We start from the raw sequence: 19331 nt of genomic DNA, 5'->3' as shown, positions 1-19331 counted from the left end.
ATCCACTGAGGGATTCCTGTTCCACAGCAGCTGACAGCCTGGTTGTCACACGTCTCTCTGAATCAAGGATTCCATGGCAGAATACATCCTCCCAGACTTCCAAAAGGTGGAAAAATGTGTTGTAGTAAAACTTTCCTAGTTGCAGACTAGGCCTATGTAGATTCATTTGTGGATTCTAGTCTTATTAAGTGGCATTATATTTATGATGAACAAATTTAATTCAGAATTTTAGCAACATAACACGTCACACGTACATAGAGCGCATCAAATGTGGCAAATAGAAGTTCAACAGTGCTTGCTTGATACATGAGAACCAATGTGATTTGTTCTCTCATTTCATGAAAGCACGTTTCAAATTAAGCAAGAACCAATGAGGTTTGGTGTGCTCTATGTGCATTAATCAATGTTTAAAATTAAATATGTGAATAAAAGCCTAAATTAAATCGGTTTATTATCTAAAGTGATCATGTCTCTTCAGAAGACCGCTCAATTCATTATGGATTCCTTTTTTTGTCTCTATTAACCATCTGGAGTGTCAAAGTTTTCTTTGGAGTTGCAATAGTGGGACAGAAGTCTCTTGGGTTTCATTAAAAATATCTTAACTTGTTTTTCAAAGATAAAGAAAAGTCATATGGGTTTGGACCAGTGTGAGGGTAAGTAAAAGAAAGAAAGAATTTAAAAAAGAAAGGAATTACATTTTGAGTGAACTATATCCTTTGAAAAAAACAAGCTCTGATTCCATTGCTGAAAATCAGTCCTACTGCACTAAATGGTCACTATCAATGTCATCCCCAAACATGTATGAATTTCAGCACACATAAGACAAGCAATTTGGTTGATTTCACAACCACAAGAAAAACAAGCAAAAGCTGAAGAACTGGGCTCTTTCATGGTTATTTGCCTCGGGGACACAGCCGATTCTGTTAAAGATGACACTTGAAAGTCATTTTAAAGAATGATACGATGCCTTTTGAGAAACTTTTTCTGAAGAAAAAAAAATAAGCTTTTTGTAGAGTCTTTATGAAATATTATGATGATTGTGAGGCATTTGACCTTATCAACATTTGACATGCCTTATAAAGTTAAGTTTTATTAGAGTCCCCTGCAAGGATTCTCTCGGTTCATGACCATGAGTTAATTGGCCAGTTTTGCTGTAAAATGCTGTTAGGTCACTGCATGGGCATCTGTATACGAGACAATAATGTTGAAGTCAATTGAGCAGTGAGATCTGGGACAAAGCCAACCACTACAACATTAAGAAATGCTCTGGGTACATCCTGCTTCAGAAAGTCAAATGCCAGTGAAAAGTGAATCAAAACATGCATGTATGCCAAGTTAAACTCTTCTAACATGGCGACCAACTGCTTCTATAATATTCAGCCATGCCAAAATTGGTGTCACATTATTTTGTTGCCAACAAAACATAAGAAGATAAATGTCATGTGTTAGACAGTAAAGTGACCAACAAAAGGGGCTTTCACACCGGGCCGTAGTACCCTGTTTTTGTCGTGTTCGCACCACAGGAACTGGGAATGATTTTAGTTCAAGGAACGCCTTTTGGGGGGAACTAAATTAGCTCCTACTTCAGAGTAGGGTCTACAGCACAATATGAACTACCAGTAATGTTAGTGTACGCTGATTGGCCGAAGGCACAGAAAATAATTTGTTTTACTAAATCTGTGTCATTATAGCTAGCCTATATATTTACTCCACACTCTTACTCGTAGCTTAAACTCTACGGACATGGAAAACAGCAGATGGATCTCTCAAACTTTATGCTAAGGACAAAATCCAATGCAACTTTGAGGAGACCACAAAGCATAACATTTTTAATAATAACATGATTTAGGCCTAATAATAACGTTTGATCACTTAAATTCACATTATTTTATTCCACTCTATTGAAATAGATGCAAGTGCTGAATTACTACTCATTCAGGTCACTTTATTTGATTAATTAAAATTGCGGGGTAACGCAGCACTGTTTTACTTGGTGAAAACAATCATACTAAAAATACATATGGATGTGTTGACAGTTGTGTTATAACATTACTGTGCGTTATCTCGTGACTTGTAGGAGACATTTGTTGCACACTGCAGTAAGCTAGATGCAACACTTTCTACAAAGTAAAACCGGAAATCGAGGGTAACGCAGATAATATGATGTCATTGACAGGCGATGCAATGACATGAGATGTTACACTGGTTAAAATTGCTGATTTCTCTAGATTTAAACATTGTTGCAAACATTTGGGATAAAGTACACAAGTCAACAAAAAATATAGGCTATAATATATATATGGATATATATATATATATATATATATGTGGATATTTTCATCCAAAAATCGTACATATTGTGCCTTTAAGTACAGACACCAACTGAACATGATACCTTCTGAATGGCAGCACTTAAAATTACAAAACATTATGAGAACAAAACAGCAGACAAAACTGATAAAAAAAATAAAAAAAACATTTGCTTGTTATTCTTGACTTACTCCTGAGGGAAACTCCTGAGTTACCTAAATCAACCTCTCCCAATGGTTGGTTCATCTAAAATGCATGTTATTATTGGTTGTTGGTGATTGCTTTATGTTTCAAGCCAAATAAAACTAAGCTAACCAAGCCGTGATTATTATGTGGGCAGTGGATGTGTGGGCTTATGTACCATGAGCCTGCCTTGAAGCCCTGCACGTCTTAATTTAGCCATATTTACAGTTCAGCATTATCTGGAAGCTGTAATAAAACAAAACTGTGCATCATGCAACGGATTGAAAACAGAAAGAGGAACACACCACTTATAATAATCTTAAAGAAACATTCAGACAATATTTGCTTCAGCATAAAATGGTCAAGCACCTAAAAACTTTGGCCTTTCTTTTTCATTTGAACAAAAATGTACTGATATCAGCAGAACAAATACTCATTTTAAAGATAAGTCTACCCAGACACTGCAGATCCTAATAATTCAAACAAGTCCAAAAAAGGCCTGGACGTCCAAGGCGCAATACGCAAGTTTTTATTTTTAGCCAATTTGTTCTGTCCAGTCCTAAACTCTAAAAAAAATGAGTGCATAAATGGGAAGAGACATAAAATGTTTACAATAGGCCTTACACGTGGAGGGTCACATGACAGAGGTGATAAACTACAGATGAAGACGCAAAACTGCTGATGTAACTGGAAACTAACTCAGTAATGTGGCCATTTAACTATGTAAACAGATCAAAAAGCAGACTTTTAGGACATCTGATGATCTGCACATAGTTCATGTAAATCATACCTCAAGAAAACTGGATAAGGTCAGCAAATCTTATGCCACGCAAGCTCATTTCACCAAATGAGTCAATTTTACTCTCCAGACCAGCAAAACTATTCTAGCCAGGTATCGCGCATACGTGGAGATAGGAATGACATAGGCCCTGATGGCCTTCCAGGAGAGCTGTATAAAAAATGTAATGTAACCCTGTGCCCATACCTACATAGGGTGTTCACTCAAGCCCACACGGATGGTGTCCTACCTCCTACTTTAACAGAAGCGGTTATTACAGTGATACATAAAAAGGGTAAGGATCCAGAAGAGGTTGGCTCTTTTCGACCTATTTCTCTATTAAACCAAGATGGGAAATTATTTTCTAAAATTTTGGCCAATAGATTGAGCCCCTTTTTAGATAAATTAGTTCATCCAGACCAAACTGGCTTTATACCAGGTAGAAATTCTTTTTTCAATCTTAGACGTTTATTTAATATCATGTATGCTACTAATAGACCACAAGAAGAGCTAGCCATCCTTTCACTCGATGCTGAGAAGGCATTCGACCAAGTCGAGTGGCCGTATCTATTTGAAATTTTAAAGAGATTTAATTTTGGAGAAAAATTCATATCAATGGTAAAGCTTCTTTACAACAACCCCTGTGCACAGATACTGACTAATCAAATATTGTCCCCCCGTTTCAGACTACATAGAGGAACTAGACAAGGGTGCCCTCTTTCCCCCTTAATTTTTGCTTTAGCAATCGAACCCCTTGCCGAGAGTATCCGCTCAGACCCTTTAATTCATGGTTATAATACACAAAAATCTATAAACAAAATTTCACTATATGCCGATGATGTTTTATTATTTATCTCTCAACCCCAAGTCACAATCTCACAATTACTTGATAAAATAAATTCATTTGGGACCTTTTCTGGTTACAGGATAAATTGGAACAAAAGCGAGCTAATGCCCATGCAGGTGCGGAATATTGCCTGGTTACAGAACCTCCCTTTTAGTGTATCTTTAGAAAAATTCACGTATTTAGGAATTCAGATTACAAAATGCCACTCTAATTTATTTAAGGAGAATTTCCCACCACTGCTGTCTAAATTACAATCAAATATACAGTTCTGGAAGACTTTGCCAATCTCATTACTTGGCAGAGTGAATGCCATCAAAATGATTTTCTTGCCCCAACTACTATATTTATTTCAGAACATTCCAGTATTTCTCCCCAAATCTTTCTTTAAAAAAATTGACTCGATTGTGCTCCCTTTCTTATGGGACTACAAAACCCACAGAATAGGCAAGAAACACCTCTGTAAATCTAAAATAGAAGGAGGCTTGGCACTCCCGAATTTTTTATCATATTACTGGGCCTCACATATCAAGATTATGGCGTACTGGCTGGATAACACTGCTACCCCACCAAACTGGCTCGAATTAGAACAAGAGGCATGCCAGCCTAACTCTATAGGTGCCATCCTTCTGGCACCTTACACTATTGAGAAGTCTTTGTACAATAGCAATGTGATGATCCACAGTACAGTGCGTATTTGGAAACAAATCAAATCACACTTTAAGTTGAAACCCATATTTTATGCATTACCTATCACTGGAAACCCTACATTTCCTCCATCTATTCTTGATAATACTTTTAATCTCTGGATGAACAGAGGCATCCATACAATAGGAGAGTTATACATTAATGGCATTTTTGCATCTTTTGCACAATTACAGAGTAAATATAATATACCGGGTAGTAGTTTCTTTAGATACTTGCAAATTAGAAACTATGTAAGAAAACATTTGCAAAATTTTGAGACCTTCTCAGGCTCTTGTCTTGATCGATGCCTCCGGCCCATGTCTTGCTCAGAAAAATCGATATCTTATATTTATGACACTTTGCAGTCTATCAGTCCAGTGATCTCCACTTCAATAAAAACAAAATGGGAGGAAGAAATGAACACTGTGATCCCAGACCCTCTATGGGAAAAGAGTTTGGAACATACACATCGATGTTCTAATAATGCTAGGCACTGCCTAATTCACTTTAAGATTCTACATCGTCTTCACTATTCTAAGGAGAGATTACACAAAATATACCCTGAGATATCCCCTCTTTGTGACAGATGCCTTGTTGCAGAAGACACGTTGCTTCACAGCTTCGTTCTGTGTCCCAAGGTTAAGATCTTTTGGTTTAATATCTTCAGTTTAATTTCTAGGATACTTAACATACAATTGGAGCCTAATCCACTCATTATTATTTTAGGAATTTCAGATGATATTAAAAGGTTAAACAATTACCAACAATGCCTCCTGTCCTATAGTCTCATCACCGCAAAGAAACTACTTCTCATGCATTGGAAAAATAAAGAAACACCCTCCACAAAGATGTGGCTTAGTGATCTTACTAACACTCTCCACTTAGAGAGAATAAAATATATTCTTATGGATAAACTCCCACACTTTGAAAAAGTGTGGTCACCTCTCATTCACTTTCTCACACCTGGCAGTGGAAATTAATGTTTCCCTCTAACTATAATAAAGTATTTATTTAGACGGAAGGATAAGGCTGGGTAGGGTGGGGAAGCGGGATTTATTTAGGTTTGTATTTTTTTTTATTTTTTTTTTATTATTATTATTATTATTTTATTTTTTTTCTGTACTCTGTATGTCTATCTGTTGATTCTGTTCTTCTTTTCCATTGTTGTATGTTCAAAAAAAATGCACACATTTCTATGTGGATATACATTATACTCTTGTGTATGATGTAGATAATATAAAGTTGTGAAAATGTGCTCTAATAAAAATATTTGAAAGAGAGATAGGAATGACATGGTGACCTTGACAGAAGAAGAGAAAAAAAAAAAGAAAAAAAAAAAAAAAAACCTGCCTGACTGATTTGAGTTAATAATATATTACCTATTGTATTCAAGTTACATGGACTGGACCACATGTTGACTGAACACAGTAACAAGTTTTAGAGATAAAATGACTTGACACTTACGTTTTGTGGCATTGATGAGATTCTTTCCATCTTTATATAGCTCTTTGATAAATCTGCCGGTTTTGTCCAGCTCTGCTTCATGAGATTTGATTTTGTCTCTGAACGCAGGACTGTCCAGGTAACACTCACTGAACTCCAACGGGTGTAAACCCATTTTTACTGGATTCAGCTAGTTTACTGACTAGCTAGCGTTTAAATCCCGTTAGAAAGCGACCAACGAATGAATAAAAACTGGTCAAACGAATAAACAAAATTAAAAATGAACGCAAAGCTGTAACGTCAGTAAAAAGGATCTACCAACGCGTCCTCGTATGTTTTAGCAAGACCAAGCGCGTCGGGACTTCTCTTGGTAATACAACTCTTTCCAAGTCGCACAAGTAAACTTGTTCCTGGGTATATTAAGTGAGTCCCAGGATTAAACTCCCGCAAGATAAGATAAAACAGTCATACGCTACAAGGATATCTGTTGAAATAAAGGTAATAATGTCCAGTCAGGTTTTTGGTCCGTGAATGACAGTCGAGCTCCTCCCGCCGCGTGTAGGACTTTTTTTTTTTTGGACTGCACGTCATCACGCTTGGCTTTCTAGAAAACTGAGATATTTTGGAGAATATTGGGACGCGGGCAGTGTTATTGTAGAAATTGACATCTGTTCCAGGTGTATAAATCGTTCAGCATAAGTATCAAATTTTGGGTTTCTCAAAAAATTACCTATTAATACGATAATACTAATGGGCTGGTCATAGTCAGTAAATCTTATGTGGAACTCGAGAATAGCGGATGTTGTTTCCGTCCGCCTGGTTGTACTGAACGGACCTGCAGTACAGGAGCAGATTTTCAGTAGTATTAGCTTTCATCTAGAGATAAAGCTATATAAAAATATGTTTTAAGCGCAGTTTGGAGGTTAAATTACAGCGATAGGCTGGAGTCGCAGAGGCATTGATAAATATACAGCCCCGTGATCTCAACTAGCAAGCCTGAAGAAGGTAAATAGAATCATAAATCAGCCTTTACCTTTTCAATCCAAATTTTGAACGTGACAAATCATGCTGTAAAAAATGTTGAATTAATTATTGAAATCTTGCATTTTACATTGCAAAATGCAATAATTCTAGTTTCTTATTTCGGTGGGGGGAAATTATATTCAAGGTTGTTATTCTGATTTCTGTTGTAACCACATCACATTTGCTACATCTACTGAATCTACAGATTTTTGGAATGAACAGATTTGTCTGATTAAATGTGAATAATTAATAGATCTTAATAATTAGTCGTTTTGATTATATTATATTATCATTTCATGAGTAAATATATATGCTCAAAGTCACAGGTGTGTTACATTTTACACTAAAGCATTTGTATACTTATATTTGACAATGGTGGAATCCCCCACCACCCAAATTTTTTTATTTTTCTGGTTTTTCAACTTTAGCAAGTGATATATAATTAGCTCTGTCATTCACAGAAAAGATGCCTAATGCCACTACAAGACCAAAGAGGACGAGGCGTCATAGACAAACTCAGAGAGAAGATGCTGCGAGAAATGAGCTGGTGTCTAGATCATTGGAAAGTGCTCAGCAGTGTCTGTTCAGTCAGGACTATGGCACTGCTTTTGTTCACTATCTTTTGGCTCTAAACCTTGCCCCAGCTCTAAGAGACTTTGCAAATGTAAGCTTGATTTATTTATTTGTTTTTATTATTATTCCATGTTTTCATGTCTGATTACTACAGCAATGTATGGTGGAATGATAAAGTTATTCAGGTTTCAGAACTTCTTTTGCAAAATCTGTAAATGTTTTTTTATTTATTTTATTTATAGGAGTCCTTCAGATTCACTCTGTTTAAATGGGCTGATGAGCTGGACTCTCTTGGACGCATCCAGGACCTCTTTGATTGCTATGAACAAGCTATGGAATTGTTTCCAGTGGATGAGGTTATAGTGAACAGTATGGGAGAGCATCTCTTCAGGTTATTTATTTATTTAGTGGTCTTTGTGAACTAAGAAAAGTCACATTTATCTTAAATATTAATCACAGTCTTATTTATACATGTATAATGCATACACTACCATTCTAAAATATAGGGTTGGTAATATATTTGAACACTTTAGAAAGAGGACTCTTGTTCTCACCAAGACTGCATTTATTTGATGAAAAATGCATAATTTACTCTCAAAAATTATTTGACAGTAAATTCTGCATAATTACAAGTAATTAACCCTAAACCAAACCCTAACTGTAACTGTATAGTAAGTACATGTAGTTAATTAATATTACTCAGTACTTACTTGAATAAGTACAATGTAACTACGTCACCTTAAAATAAAGTGTAACTTCATTCTAATATGCTGATTTGGTGCTCTAGAAATATTTTTATTATAAATGTTGAAAACAGTTGTTCCGCTAAATATTTTTGGTAACCGAGATACTTTTTTTATAAATAGTAAAATGTACATTTTAATTCGAAAACTTAATTTCTTATTAATAGAAATTTAATTTAGTTTATAGAAATAGAAACTTGGTTAATTTATTTGGAATTGATGTATGTATATATATATATATATATATATAAAAATGTTTATTTATTTAAAATATCTTCTTTTTTTTTGTAACAGAAACATCCTTAAAGAATAAAAGTATTTCTTTCAGAAAAAAAAAGAAAAAAAAACGTACCTGACCCCAAACATTTGAATGGTGGACCGTGTAGTTCATTTACAAACATAATCAATCAAACATAGTCAATTGTTGGATTGGTTTCTTTTGTTTCAGAATGGGATTTCGGGATGAGGCTGCTGGGCATTTTTACAAAGCCCTTAAACTCCGACCAGACTTCCCAGAGGCGAAGGAGAACTTTTACCGTGTTGCAAACTGGTTGGTGGAACGTTGGCACTTCTTAATGCTCAACGACCATGGGCGGAACCACAAGTACCAGTTGGCTATTAAGAAAGCTGTTGAGGGAGGATGCAGCTCCGTTCTGGACATCGGAACTGGCACCGGCATCCTTGGGTAAGATTTTTCAGAAACTATTACATAACATTGTTATTTAACAAACGTCTGCTACAACGGATATACAATGGTGAGTGTGGTTTGACGCTGTTCGGTTGGTATGTTAGAATGTGTGCAAAGATGGCAGGCGCTGCTGAGGTCTATGCCTGTGAGCTGTCAAAGACAATGTATGAGCTGGCATGCGAGGTGCTCTCAGCCAATGGGATGGCAGATAGCATCAAGATTGTTCACCTGAAGTCTCTGGACATGGAAATTCCAAAAGACATTCCAAATAGGTAAAGCATCTCTTTATACAGTTAACCAGATATGTATTGACATGGTTTTAAGCTGGAAAAATAACAATCTGTGTTTTTTGCAAACATAAATCCCACCAGTCCCACTTATGCTCACTAAGGCTATATTTATTTGATCAAAAATACAGTAAAATGGTAATATTGTGAACTATTTTTACAATTTAAAATATCTGTTTTCTGTTTTAATGAATTTTAAAATGTAATATATTCCTGTTGTGGCAAAGCTGAATTTTCAGCATCATTACTTCAGTCTTCAGAGTCACATGATCCTTCAGAAATCATACTTAAATGCTGATTTGCTGCTCTAGAAACATTTCTTCAGTTTCAATGTTGAAAATATTTTTGATAATATTTTTGGTGGAAACTGTGCTACATTTTAATTTTCAGGATTGTTTGATGAAAATAATGTTTTTACAATTTAATGTGAAAAAAAAGTGTAACTTTTACTAAATTGTAAATTAAATACTAAAAATCTAATGTATTATGTGTAAAATATTGCATTGACGAAAAGCAAATTCTGACTGACTTATTTGAATTTAAAGTAAAAATAAAAAAATAAAATAAAAATCCATAAATGTTTTTGGCTGCAGAGTGCATTGCAGTTTTGTTTTTAATTAAACTTTTCAATCATATAAACAGCTCACTATGGTACCCATTGAAGATAACAAGAGTGTGTTGAGCTGTTTTATATCTCTTCCATTAGAGTGTCTCTGGTTGTAACAGAGACAGTAGATGCAGGGCTGTTTGGTGAGGGCATCATTGAGAGTCTGATCCATGCATGGAAGCACCTACTGTTACCTCCACCTGTAAGTCGTTTTTTCAGTGATTTCACTATATGTATGCAGTATTGATTGTTCTGATCAGCAAACCTACAGTGGGGTCACATGATGCCTCAAACTAAACTCTGATTATAGTGTAATCCTTTTATACAAATTACTTTATCCTGTCTGATCCAATGTTTATCCGGCCGTGGTCAGTGACTAAGAGATTTTTGTCTCTGTTTGTCTTAATGGCAATCTTAGCAAAAATCATACTTTGCTGTCCTAGAACTAGATTATTTCTTCTAAATCCTTACTTTAAATATGTTAAGCTTTTTCAGTATCATTATCAGAGATTTAGTCAACAGGGACACCTAGTGACTACCTGAGATACATGCATGTGTTTTAACATGTTTGTGACTCTGTTTTAAAATCAACATGGTACCATAACAGAGCTCAACATTAAGGATTTTCCACTGATCCAAAAATTGATTATGGAAGCATCTCTCAATTCTGACTTTTTTTCTCAGAATTGTGAGATATAAACCCGCAATTGTGAGAAATAAAGTCAGAATTGCAAGATTTTAACTCGCTTTTTTCTTGCAATTCTTTTCTCAGTTCTGAGGAAAAAATACTGACCCAGAGAATTAAGTGTTTACTGTTTATATTAAAGGGGTGGTATAATAATCTTTTCACAAGATGTAAAATAAGTCTCTGATGTCCCCTAGTGTGTATGTGAAGTTTTAGCTCAAAATACCCCACAGATATTTTTATATAGTATGTTAAACTTTTTGAGGGTGAGCATAAACGCACCGTTTTTGTGTCTGTCCCTTTAAATGCAAATGAGCTGCTGCTCACAGCACAGGGGGCGGAGCTACAACAGCTTGTGTCCTTTTACCTCACACAGACATGCACTGAAAATTTCAAACACTTTTAGCCTTTTATGTTAAAACCGGAGTCAGACAATGATGGAGAGACTCAAGAAGAAGTGACAACATGTAGAATGCAACAGGACGTTTCTGAATGGTTAGTTGATGAATTTATGTAGCTTATGTGTAGTTATCTTCTACTCATTGATTAGCATATTCTGTCATGATAATCTATAAATCGCGTTCACGGGGGCGGGTTTATGTAAATTCTAGGGTTGGTGATGTCACTAACCCGGGAGGAATGTCGTGTAGTCCCTACCAGCCATTTGTTGTAGTCCTTAAAAAAGCAATTTCTTTAAAAGAAAATATCTCCATTGGCTTTGAACTCTGAGCATTGTAACTTTGCAGATGTTGTTTATGCTCAAACAGCAACATGACACACTAACTAAAGTTAAAAAAGTGAAATCATAATCAATCACCCCTTTAAGCAATTCTGAAAAAAAGTCACAATTGCGTTTATATTACGCAATTATTAGAAAATTCTCAGAATCGTGAAATAGAGAAATAATCGCAATTACGTTTTTTTTTGTTTTTAGTGGCGGAAGCAAGCTTCCATAATTGATACATGTTGTTAATATTACATTTTGTTTCAAATATATATGGTCACACTTTAGTTTACGGTTCAATTCTCACTATTAACTATGACTTTTGCCTCAATAAACCCCTAATTACTGCTTATTAATAGTTATTAAGGTAGTTAAGTGTAGGTATTGGGTAGGATTAAGGGATGTAGAATATAGTCATGCAGAATAAGGCATTATTATGTTCTTTATAAGTACTAATAAACAGCCAATATCCTAGTAATATGCATGCTAATAAGAAACTAGTTCATAGTGAGAATTGGACCCTAAATTCATACACTTTTGAATTTAAAAGAAAAACATTAGTGATTCATAATTTTCAACTCATTCCAACTAATAATTAAATCATCTCAACAGAACTTTCGAGAACCCTTCTCCAGTCCCTCGCAAACGGGCCGGGTAATACCTGCCGGCGCAACTGTGTTTGGAGTCGCTGTGCAGTGCCATGAGATCCGGAGACACCACAGGTGAGTGACTAAAGCTGCTCATGCATAAATTACACGTTGTAAATGTGTAAGTTTATAATAGATTTCTTTTTAAACCGTTAAAGGTAAAATATAAACACTGTTATCAAAGAAGCAGGCTCTAGTCTAGAGAGTATGATCTTAGAAAGAATACAATGAACATTCAGTGACTGAATTACTAAAAGCATTGCACATCTTAATAATCCACTCAACCCTCTGCAGGCTGTGTGTGTCTTCATTGGGAGGCTTGGATCTGTCTGTTGTAGGACAGATCTATAGTCCTGTTAGCTGTTTTGCTGATACTGAGGACAGCACAGAGCCCTACACCACTGAAAGACTTAGCCGCCTGCGTGGAGGATACACTCAGCTCACACAGCCTTTCACAGCTCTGGACATAGACTTCAATAATGTGCAGGTATTGAACTCATAACATACAGAGCCATGTATTTAGCAGTAGGGTGTTGAACTAAAATGTTCTTTTGATAATAAAACAAATCTCAGGTCACAGTGTTGTTCTAAGAAATTAATACTTTTATTCTGCAAGGGTGCATTAATCTGATCAAGTGACAGTAACAACACCTACAATGTTATAAAATAATTCAAATAAATAAAAATAAATGCTGTTATTTTGAACATACTGTATATATAGTTTCTTGGGCAGCAAATTGGCATATTAGAATGATTTTGAAGGATCATGTGACACTGAAGACTGGGGTAATGATGCTGAATGATGAAAATTCAGCTTTACCATCACAGAAATAAATTACACTTTAAAACATATTCACATAGAAAACAATTATTTTAAATTTTACTCTTTTAAACTGTTATTACTGTATTTTTTATCAAATAAATGCAGCCTGGGTGACTTGTTTCAAAAACATTTAACATTTAAAAATCTTACCTGTAGTTCAACAGAGACATGCTGTGACCATTAGGCAAATGGTAGAGAAACGACACTACTGAAATACCTAAAGTGACATGAGCATTCTCTGTGTTGCAGGAGCTGGAGGGTCTTTGCTCCAGAGAGGTGATTCAGATGCGGCTGTGTGTGACTCGGGAGGGCATTCTTGATGCTCTGGCAGTATGGTTTCAGCTACACCTGGACCAGGACAACCACCTGTCCACTGGCCCACAGGAAGACACATGCTGGGAGCAGGCCATCTATCCAGTGCAGACTCCATTCAGTAAGAACTGCTGCCTATCTATTGAAAAATATAGAAAATATTGTAAAGAGGACCACAACTCTAGAGCAGTGGTTTTGAAGCCTTTTTATAATGAATATTCAGAATTCTCTAATATATTTATATATATACAGATCCCTTATATAATATGTGTATAAATATATATATATATGTATATATATATATGTATATGTGTATAAATATATATATATATGTATATATGTGTGTGTATATATATATATATATATATATATATATATATATATATATATATATATATATATATATATATATATAAATTGGTTAAACCTTGAACTTTGAAGAACATTTAGCTCTTAAAACATCTGGCATCCTGAAATGTAATTTTAGTTATTTATTTTAATCTAGGCTATATCGAATGTTATTGTGGAGAATGGGTGGGCTTGGAGTGAACCACTGCCCTAGAACTAGTCGCTTTAATCAATTTCTTGATGCATTAATGACAGATCCCTTTCCTACAAGAACAGGAAGTAGTCTCACTAACTGCACATTAGCAGCAATTTACCCTTCAATATAGACTCTCTTTAGTTTATTTTTATCTGACTTTTTTTAGATTACATGAGCTCATTTTTCTAAACAATTGCCCATTTAGACAGGAAAAGACCATTTGACCAACTATCCACTTGTACACAATTTATTGGTAGGTTATTTGAAATGGATGATGCCACAATAACTGACTTAAAAATACTTCTTCTGGAAAATAACAGCGTTCCCCCTATTCCCGGAACTGATGATTTCATCCAGCACAATTTTTTTGTGTTCAATATGCATCACATGAGGTTGAAACTAATACATAGCTGTTTATTTGCATATGATATTTGCATTAGATCAAGGCCTGGTTTCACAAACAGGGTTTAGATTAAACCAGGATTAGGCCTTAGTTCAATTATGACATTTAAGTAGCTTTTATAAGCATGTCTTAGCAAAAAAAACACCAAAAAAAAAACATTATGCATATAGTGTGCATATTAAGACAAAAGAGTGGTACTGACATATTTTAAGATATGTTAGTGCAAGTTGCTTTCAGTTAAAACAGCTCAAACATCTGTTTTAGTCTGGGACTAACTTAAGCCTTTTCTATGAAACCGCAAGATAGCGTTTAGTCCTATTTAGTGAAGAAGATTAAAGGTTTATCTACAGCCAGTTCTAATGTTAATAGCTTTTTTGAATAAATGATGTTTCATAAACAAAGTTCGGGAGGAGCACGTTCAAATAATCAATCCAATCAACTTGTCATCAAAAAATTACCATGTCTACCCTATCAGCATGAGAGGAAGCATATATATATTCACTCTGTCAACTCACCTAACATTCCTTGACAGTTTCAGCATTCCTCCACCACCCCGACTCCTCACTTTTGGCTTGTTCTTTCACAGCCAGGAATACGGGGGGAGTACTCTGGGTTCGGGCCGAATACCGAGCCCGGAGCCCTCTCCTCGGACAGCACGCCAAATACGCATTTATTCTATCTGACTTATTTGTAAGTGTGAACTCGTGAATAATAGGTGTGTTCGACTTGAAGTGGCGCTGCACAGACCAATCGGTGTATGACATCAAGGTGCTGTGAGAGCGATTAGAGAGCAGACCGAATCACTCTCACTGTACTTTGATGTCATACAGCGATCGGTCTGTGCAGCGCCACTTAAAGTCAAACACACCTAATGAATGGACTTTAATTCATGTTGTCCCTCATTATGAGTATTGTAAATTTTCAAACTCTTTAGTTTACCATGAATATAGCCTTTTATGGTGGTATGCCGTTAAATAAATCAATTCATGTCGTCCCTCAGACACTGTGAAATGTGGTGATGAAATACTGGTGGAAGTTTCCTGTAAGGACTCTTATCTGAGGCTGTGCTGCATTGCTATCGTAAGAGACGGACACACATTTCAAATGGACAATGCAACTAAAGGACCTTCCAAAATCCTCAATGCAAACCCCGAGTCAGAGCTGTGCAGTGCTCTGGCTGGCCTTCAAACCACCCAGGAGAAACCTTCTTGCGCTTTTATGCTGGAGTCCTCAGAGATCGCCCTCCTCAATAACACGGCGTATCATAACAGCTTCCAGAAGGCCATGAGCAAACTTTTGGTTTCTCTAAAGTCGACTAGGAGGTCACAGGAGTCAGACACAGAACTTGACCCAATCTATGTGCTTGATGTCTCTGAGGGCTTTTCTGTGCTCTCTTTGATGGCAGCCCAGTTAGACTCCGATTCAAGTGAAGATAAACAAAACAGCTCTAGATTGGTTCAAGCCTACAGCTCAGTTGAGAAGGAACATCACCAGACTATGCTGAGACTGCTGGCCAAAGAAAATGGTGTGCTTGAAAGTGCACTAGAGTTCTGGTTGAGTCACGTAGAGGACGATTCTGCAGTTCTCCAGCGGCCATCCATCGAGAAGCTCTGGAGCGCCATCATACTAGACTGCATAGAGACTTGCGGCCTTATTAGACAGAAACTGTTGGAGAAAGCAACGTTAGCTAGGTAAGAGTGTAAAACATACTATGGTTAGTTATTTTCTTTAGGTTGGCTTACAGTTCTTCTTGTAAACATTTCAGGTGCTTGTTGGAGGACGGTGGACAGATTTTTCCAGAGCGCATTGTGATCCACGGTATGCTTGTTGAGTCAGACACGCTGCTTCTGGAAAGCGCCGTTCAGGGAACAGAGCCGACTCTTGGGTTCAACATCGCTCCATTCATCAATCAATTCACAGTATGTTCTTTAATAGATCTGTGAATACTGTGCCCACTATTCATCTCTTGTCTTTGTGCATGAGGTCCCATATTTGCTCTGAAATGTCTCTGGTATTTTGCCGTTCAATGTAATGCAGACTTTGTTTACACTGCAACCAAATCTGATTTATTATACAAATCTAATTTACAAACCAAGTATATATGTATATATGTATATATATATAGAGCTGGTAAGTCCCGCCCCTTCCGCTAACCCCACTGGACCTCTAGGTTGAAAAATCGTCAATGCAAGTGAATGTGAGAAAATAATTATTTTCTGGTCCCGTTTGCATTTTGCCATGAATGTGAACATATGTTGTCTGTGAATTTTTTATATAATTTTTCGTGTGAAGAATGCTACAATTTAGCGGGTAGAAGTTTGATACGGTTAGACTTTGTGTGAGAGCACTTTGTGGACTACAGCTCTTCGCTGCTTTTGATTACATCAGATGGGAATCTGAAGAAAGAACAGCCCATTTTGATTGAATGGTGACATTTGGGTACAAAACACACAGGCATCTCGATCTGTCTCCATAGATTATCGCAGCATTAGCACCGTGATTTGACAAGTGGAGGGAAAATGTGTTATGGGGTGACGTCACATAGGCGACATGTAGTCTTTCTCGTTATGTCTTTTCCACAACTGCTAGCCAAAGAATCATACAATATACTGTCAAACTCGTAACATAAAAAATTCACAGACAACATATGTTCACATTCATGGCACAATTCAAACGGGACCAGAAAATAATTATTTTCTCACATTCACTTGCATTGACGATTTTTCAACCTAGAGGTCCAGCGGGGTTTTACGGATGGGCGGGACTTACCAGCTCTCTCTCTCTCTCTCTCTCTCTCTCTCTCTCTCTCTCTCTCTCTCTCTCTCTCTCTCTCTCTCTCTCTCTCTCTCTCTCTCTCTCTCTCTCTCTCTCTATATATATATTGGTTTCCATAGTAATTTGCAAATGCTTTATTTAAAACTTAAAGGAGAAGGAAAATGGAAATGCTGACTTTGCCCATCTCCATCATAACATCCTGTCTTTGTGCGGAATTGGAAGTGCATGACATAAGCATCAGAGTCATTAATTATCTATCATAATATTTTATTAATTATTTCATATTCAGTTTTGGCATCACAGGAATGCATTACATTTTAAATATATTCAAATATAATCGTTATTTTAAACTCTACAAATATTTCACAATTGTTGTTTACAATTATTAAAAAAATAAATAATTACAATTATTTTTCACAATTATATTAATTTGTTTTAGTGTCAAATAAATGCAGCCTTGGTATCATAAGAGTCTTCTTTAAAAAATACCATTAGGCCATGACTACCCCCAATTGTGTAATGTTTGCATTCAGTTTACTCGACTTTGACCTGCAAACTCAAGGGCACATTCTAGTGCAGATGCCAAAATGGGGTCTTTGCTGTTTATTTTAGGTTTTATTGAATTGAATTTGTGTGTACATGTTAAATTTGGCACCAAAATGACCAGAAGCAACCACCTGGTGATTTATGGAATATTGTCCAATCAATGTCATACTTCCTTAACAGAAACAACATGTTTATGTCATCCAATTAGTGAGATATGCAAGATTATTAGCTTATCAAAGATCACATTTTCCATTTCATGCCCTATTGTATTAAAGCTGTGTATGGACTGGGGTGTTCTGATAATTCAGCACTGAGAGAAATTCAATAACGTACATGATGTGGTTTTCTGTAAATTTGATCAAATGTCTCTGTAATGTGCGTTTTCTCCCTCAGGTACCTGTTCATATGTTTTTGGACCTGTCCACCCTTGAATGTACACATCTTAGTGAACCAGTAGAACTCTTCGCACTAGACCTCATGAACAGCACTGCCAATTACACCGACAAAGAAGTCAAAGTGAGTTTTGGGTTCTTTTGGGTTCCCTCTATTGAGGTGTTGTTATTTTTAACTGAAATAATTTTTATTAATTGAAATAAAATAAAATACGAAATATTGGATGTGGTAAAACTACTAAAACCAACATTTTAAACTAAACTAAAATGAAAACTGAAAAAATTATTATAATAATTCAGTATATTTATAAATACTATAAATTAATTAGTATTTCTCATCATTGTGATTTATGGATAAAGATCTTAAAAATATATATATTTTACTCACAATTTATACCAGATAAAATATCTTAGAGCTTGGCCGAGCTTAAAAAAAAAAGGAAAAAAAATATTAATTATAAAATTTCCTAAGGCATTTTCTTTCTTTTTTTAAATTAATTTATGTGACTTTTCCAAGTCTAGAAAAAGTTGGGGGACCAAGCGAACCCTGTCTTCAGAGGAAACAAACAGTTGTTGAGGGGGTGAATTAAAACAAGAAATATATTGACACTTGGTTGTTTTAGCTTATTTTAAAACTCAAAAAACTGTTTATCTAATTGTAAGTCATTTTGAGTCCCCCCATAGGCCCCTTAACATCCTATTAAGGTGCTTTTTATTCTTTTGCATTTGTTAGGTGCAGGTCAGCACCTCAGGCAAGGTGACTGCCATTCCCTTCTGGTACCAGATCCATCTGGACTCTGAGCAGAGCGTCAGCACCTTCAGTGAGGACTCTCACTGGAAGCAGGCGGCGGTGGTCCTCCAGCAACCACTGGCGGTCAGCAGAGGAGAGTGGGTCCGCCTCAGCATCCGGCTCCACAAGAGCAGCATATCCATTACAGCTGTTAAACAGGAATAGGGGGGCTGATGATGTCATCAGGAAGGCTGTGACCAGTGACTCATATAGTAAACAATATATAGTTTAACATACTCCAAAATCTGCTGCTAATGGGCAATTATTTAATTGCTGTATGGTAAACAAAGTTATTGTTTTTAGCAACAGAACACATTTTACATTAAAATGATTTCACCATGACTGTGTGGCTTGATGATTCTTGTAGGTGTGTTTAAAAGGAAAGTTCACCCAAAAATGAAAATCGTTTGAAATAATGTAGCGCTTTTTTTTCTTCTTTTCTGTAGAATAGAAGTCAGTGGAAACCAAAACTATTTGGTTACCAATCTTCAAAATATCTTCTTTCGTAGAAGAAAGCAAGTCAT

At 36.0% G+C, this 19331-nt stretch overlaps 2 protein-coding genes across 2 annotated transcripts in view; one reads left to right on the top strand and one right to left on the bottom strand.

The window, feature by feature from the left end:
- arhgap10 (Rho GTPase activating protein 10) overlaps positions 1-6420 on the bottom strand; it is a gene marked incomplete at its 5' end in the record, with an annotated part of 75148 nt that extends 68728 nt beyond the window's left edge. The window contains one exon of the mRNA XM_084401515.1: positions 6267-6420. Coding sequence (XP_084257641.1) covers positions 6267-6420 — 154 coding nt within the window. The remainder of the gene's footprint in view (positions 1-6266) is intronic.
- Positions 6421-6801: 381 nt separating this feature from the next.
- Positions 6802-19148, top strand: prmt9 (protein arginine methyltransferase 9). Its single transcript, XM_084401514.1, has 13 exons — positions 6802-7250; positions 7730-7932; positions 8084-8232; positions 9033-9269; positions 9377-9544; positions 10266-10368; positions 12188-12297; positions 12517-12709; positions 13295-13478; positions 15305-15995; positions 16070-16223; positions 18019-18141; positions 18751-19148. Exons 2-13 carry the CDS (start codon positions 7735-7737, stop codon positions 18970-18972), a joined length of 2532 nt encoding a protein of 843 aa, XP_084257640.1. The 5' UTR covers positions 6802-7250; positions 7730-7734; the 3' UTR covers positions 18973-19148.
- Positions 19149-19331: the final 183 nt, after the last annotated feature.

Source organism: Rutilus rutilus, assembly GCF_951802725.1.
Source record: "Rutilus rutilus genome assembly, chromosome: 2".
Classification (NCBI taxonomy): Eukaryota; Metazoa; Chordata; class Actinopteri; order Cypriniformes; family Leuciscidae; genus Rutilus; species Rutilus rutilus.
Note: the sequence above shows the minus strand (reverse complement) of the source record. Positions and strands in the feature narration are given on the sequence as shown.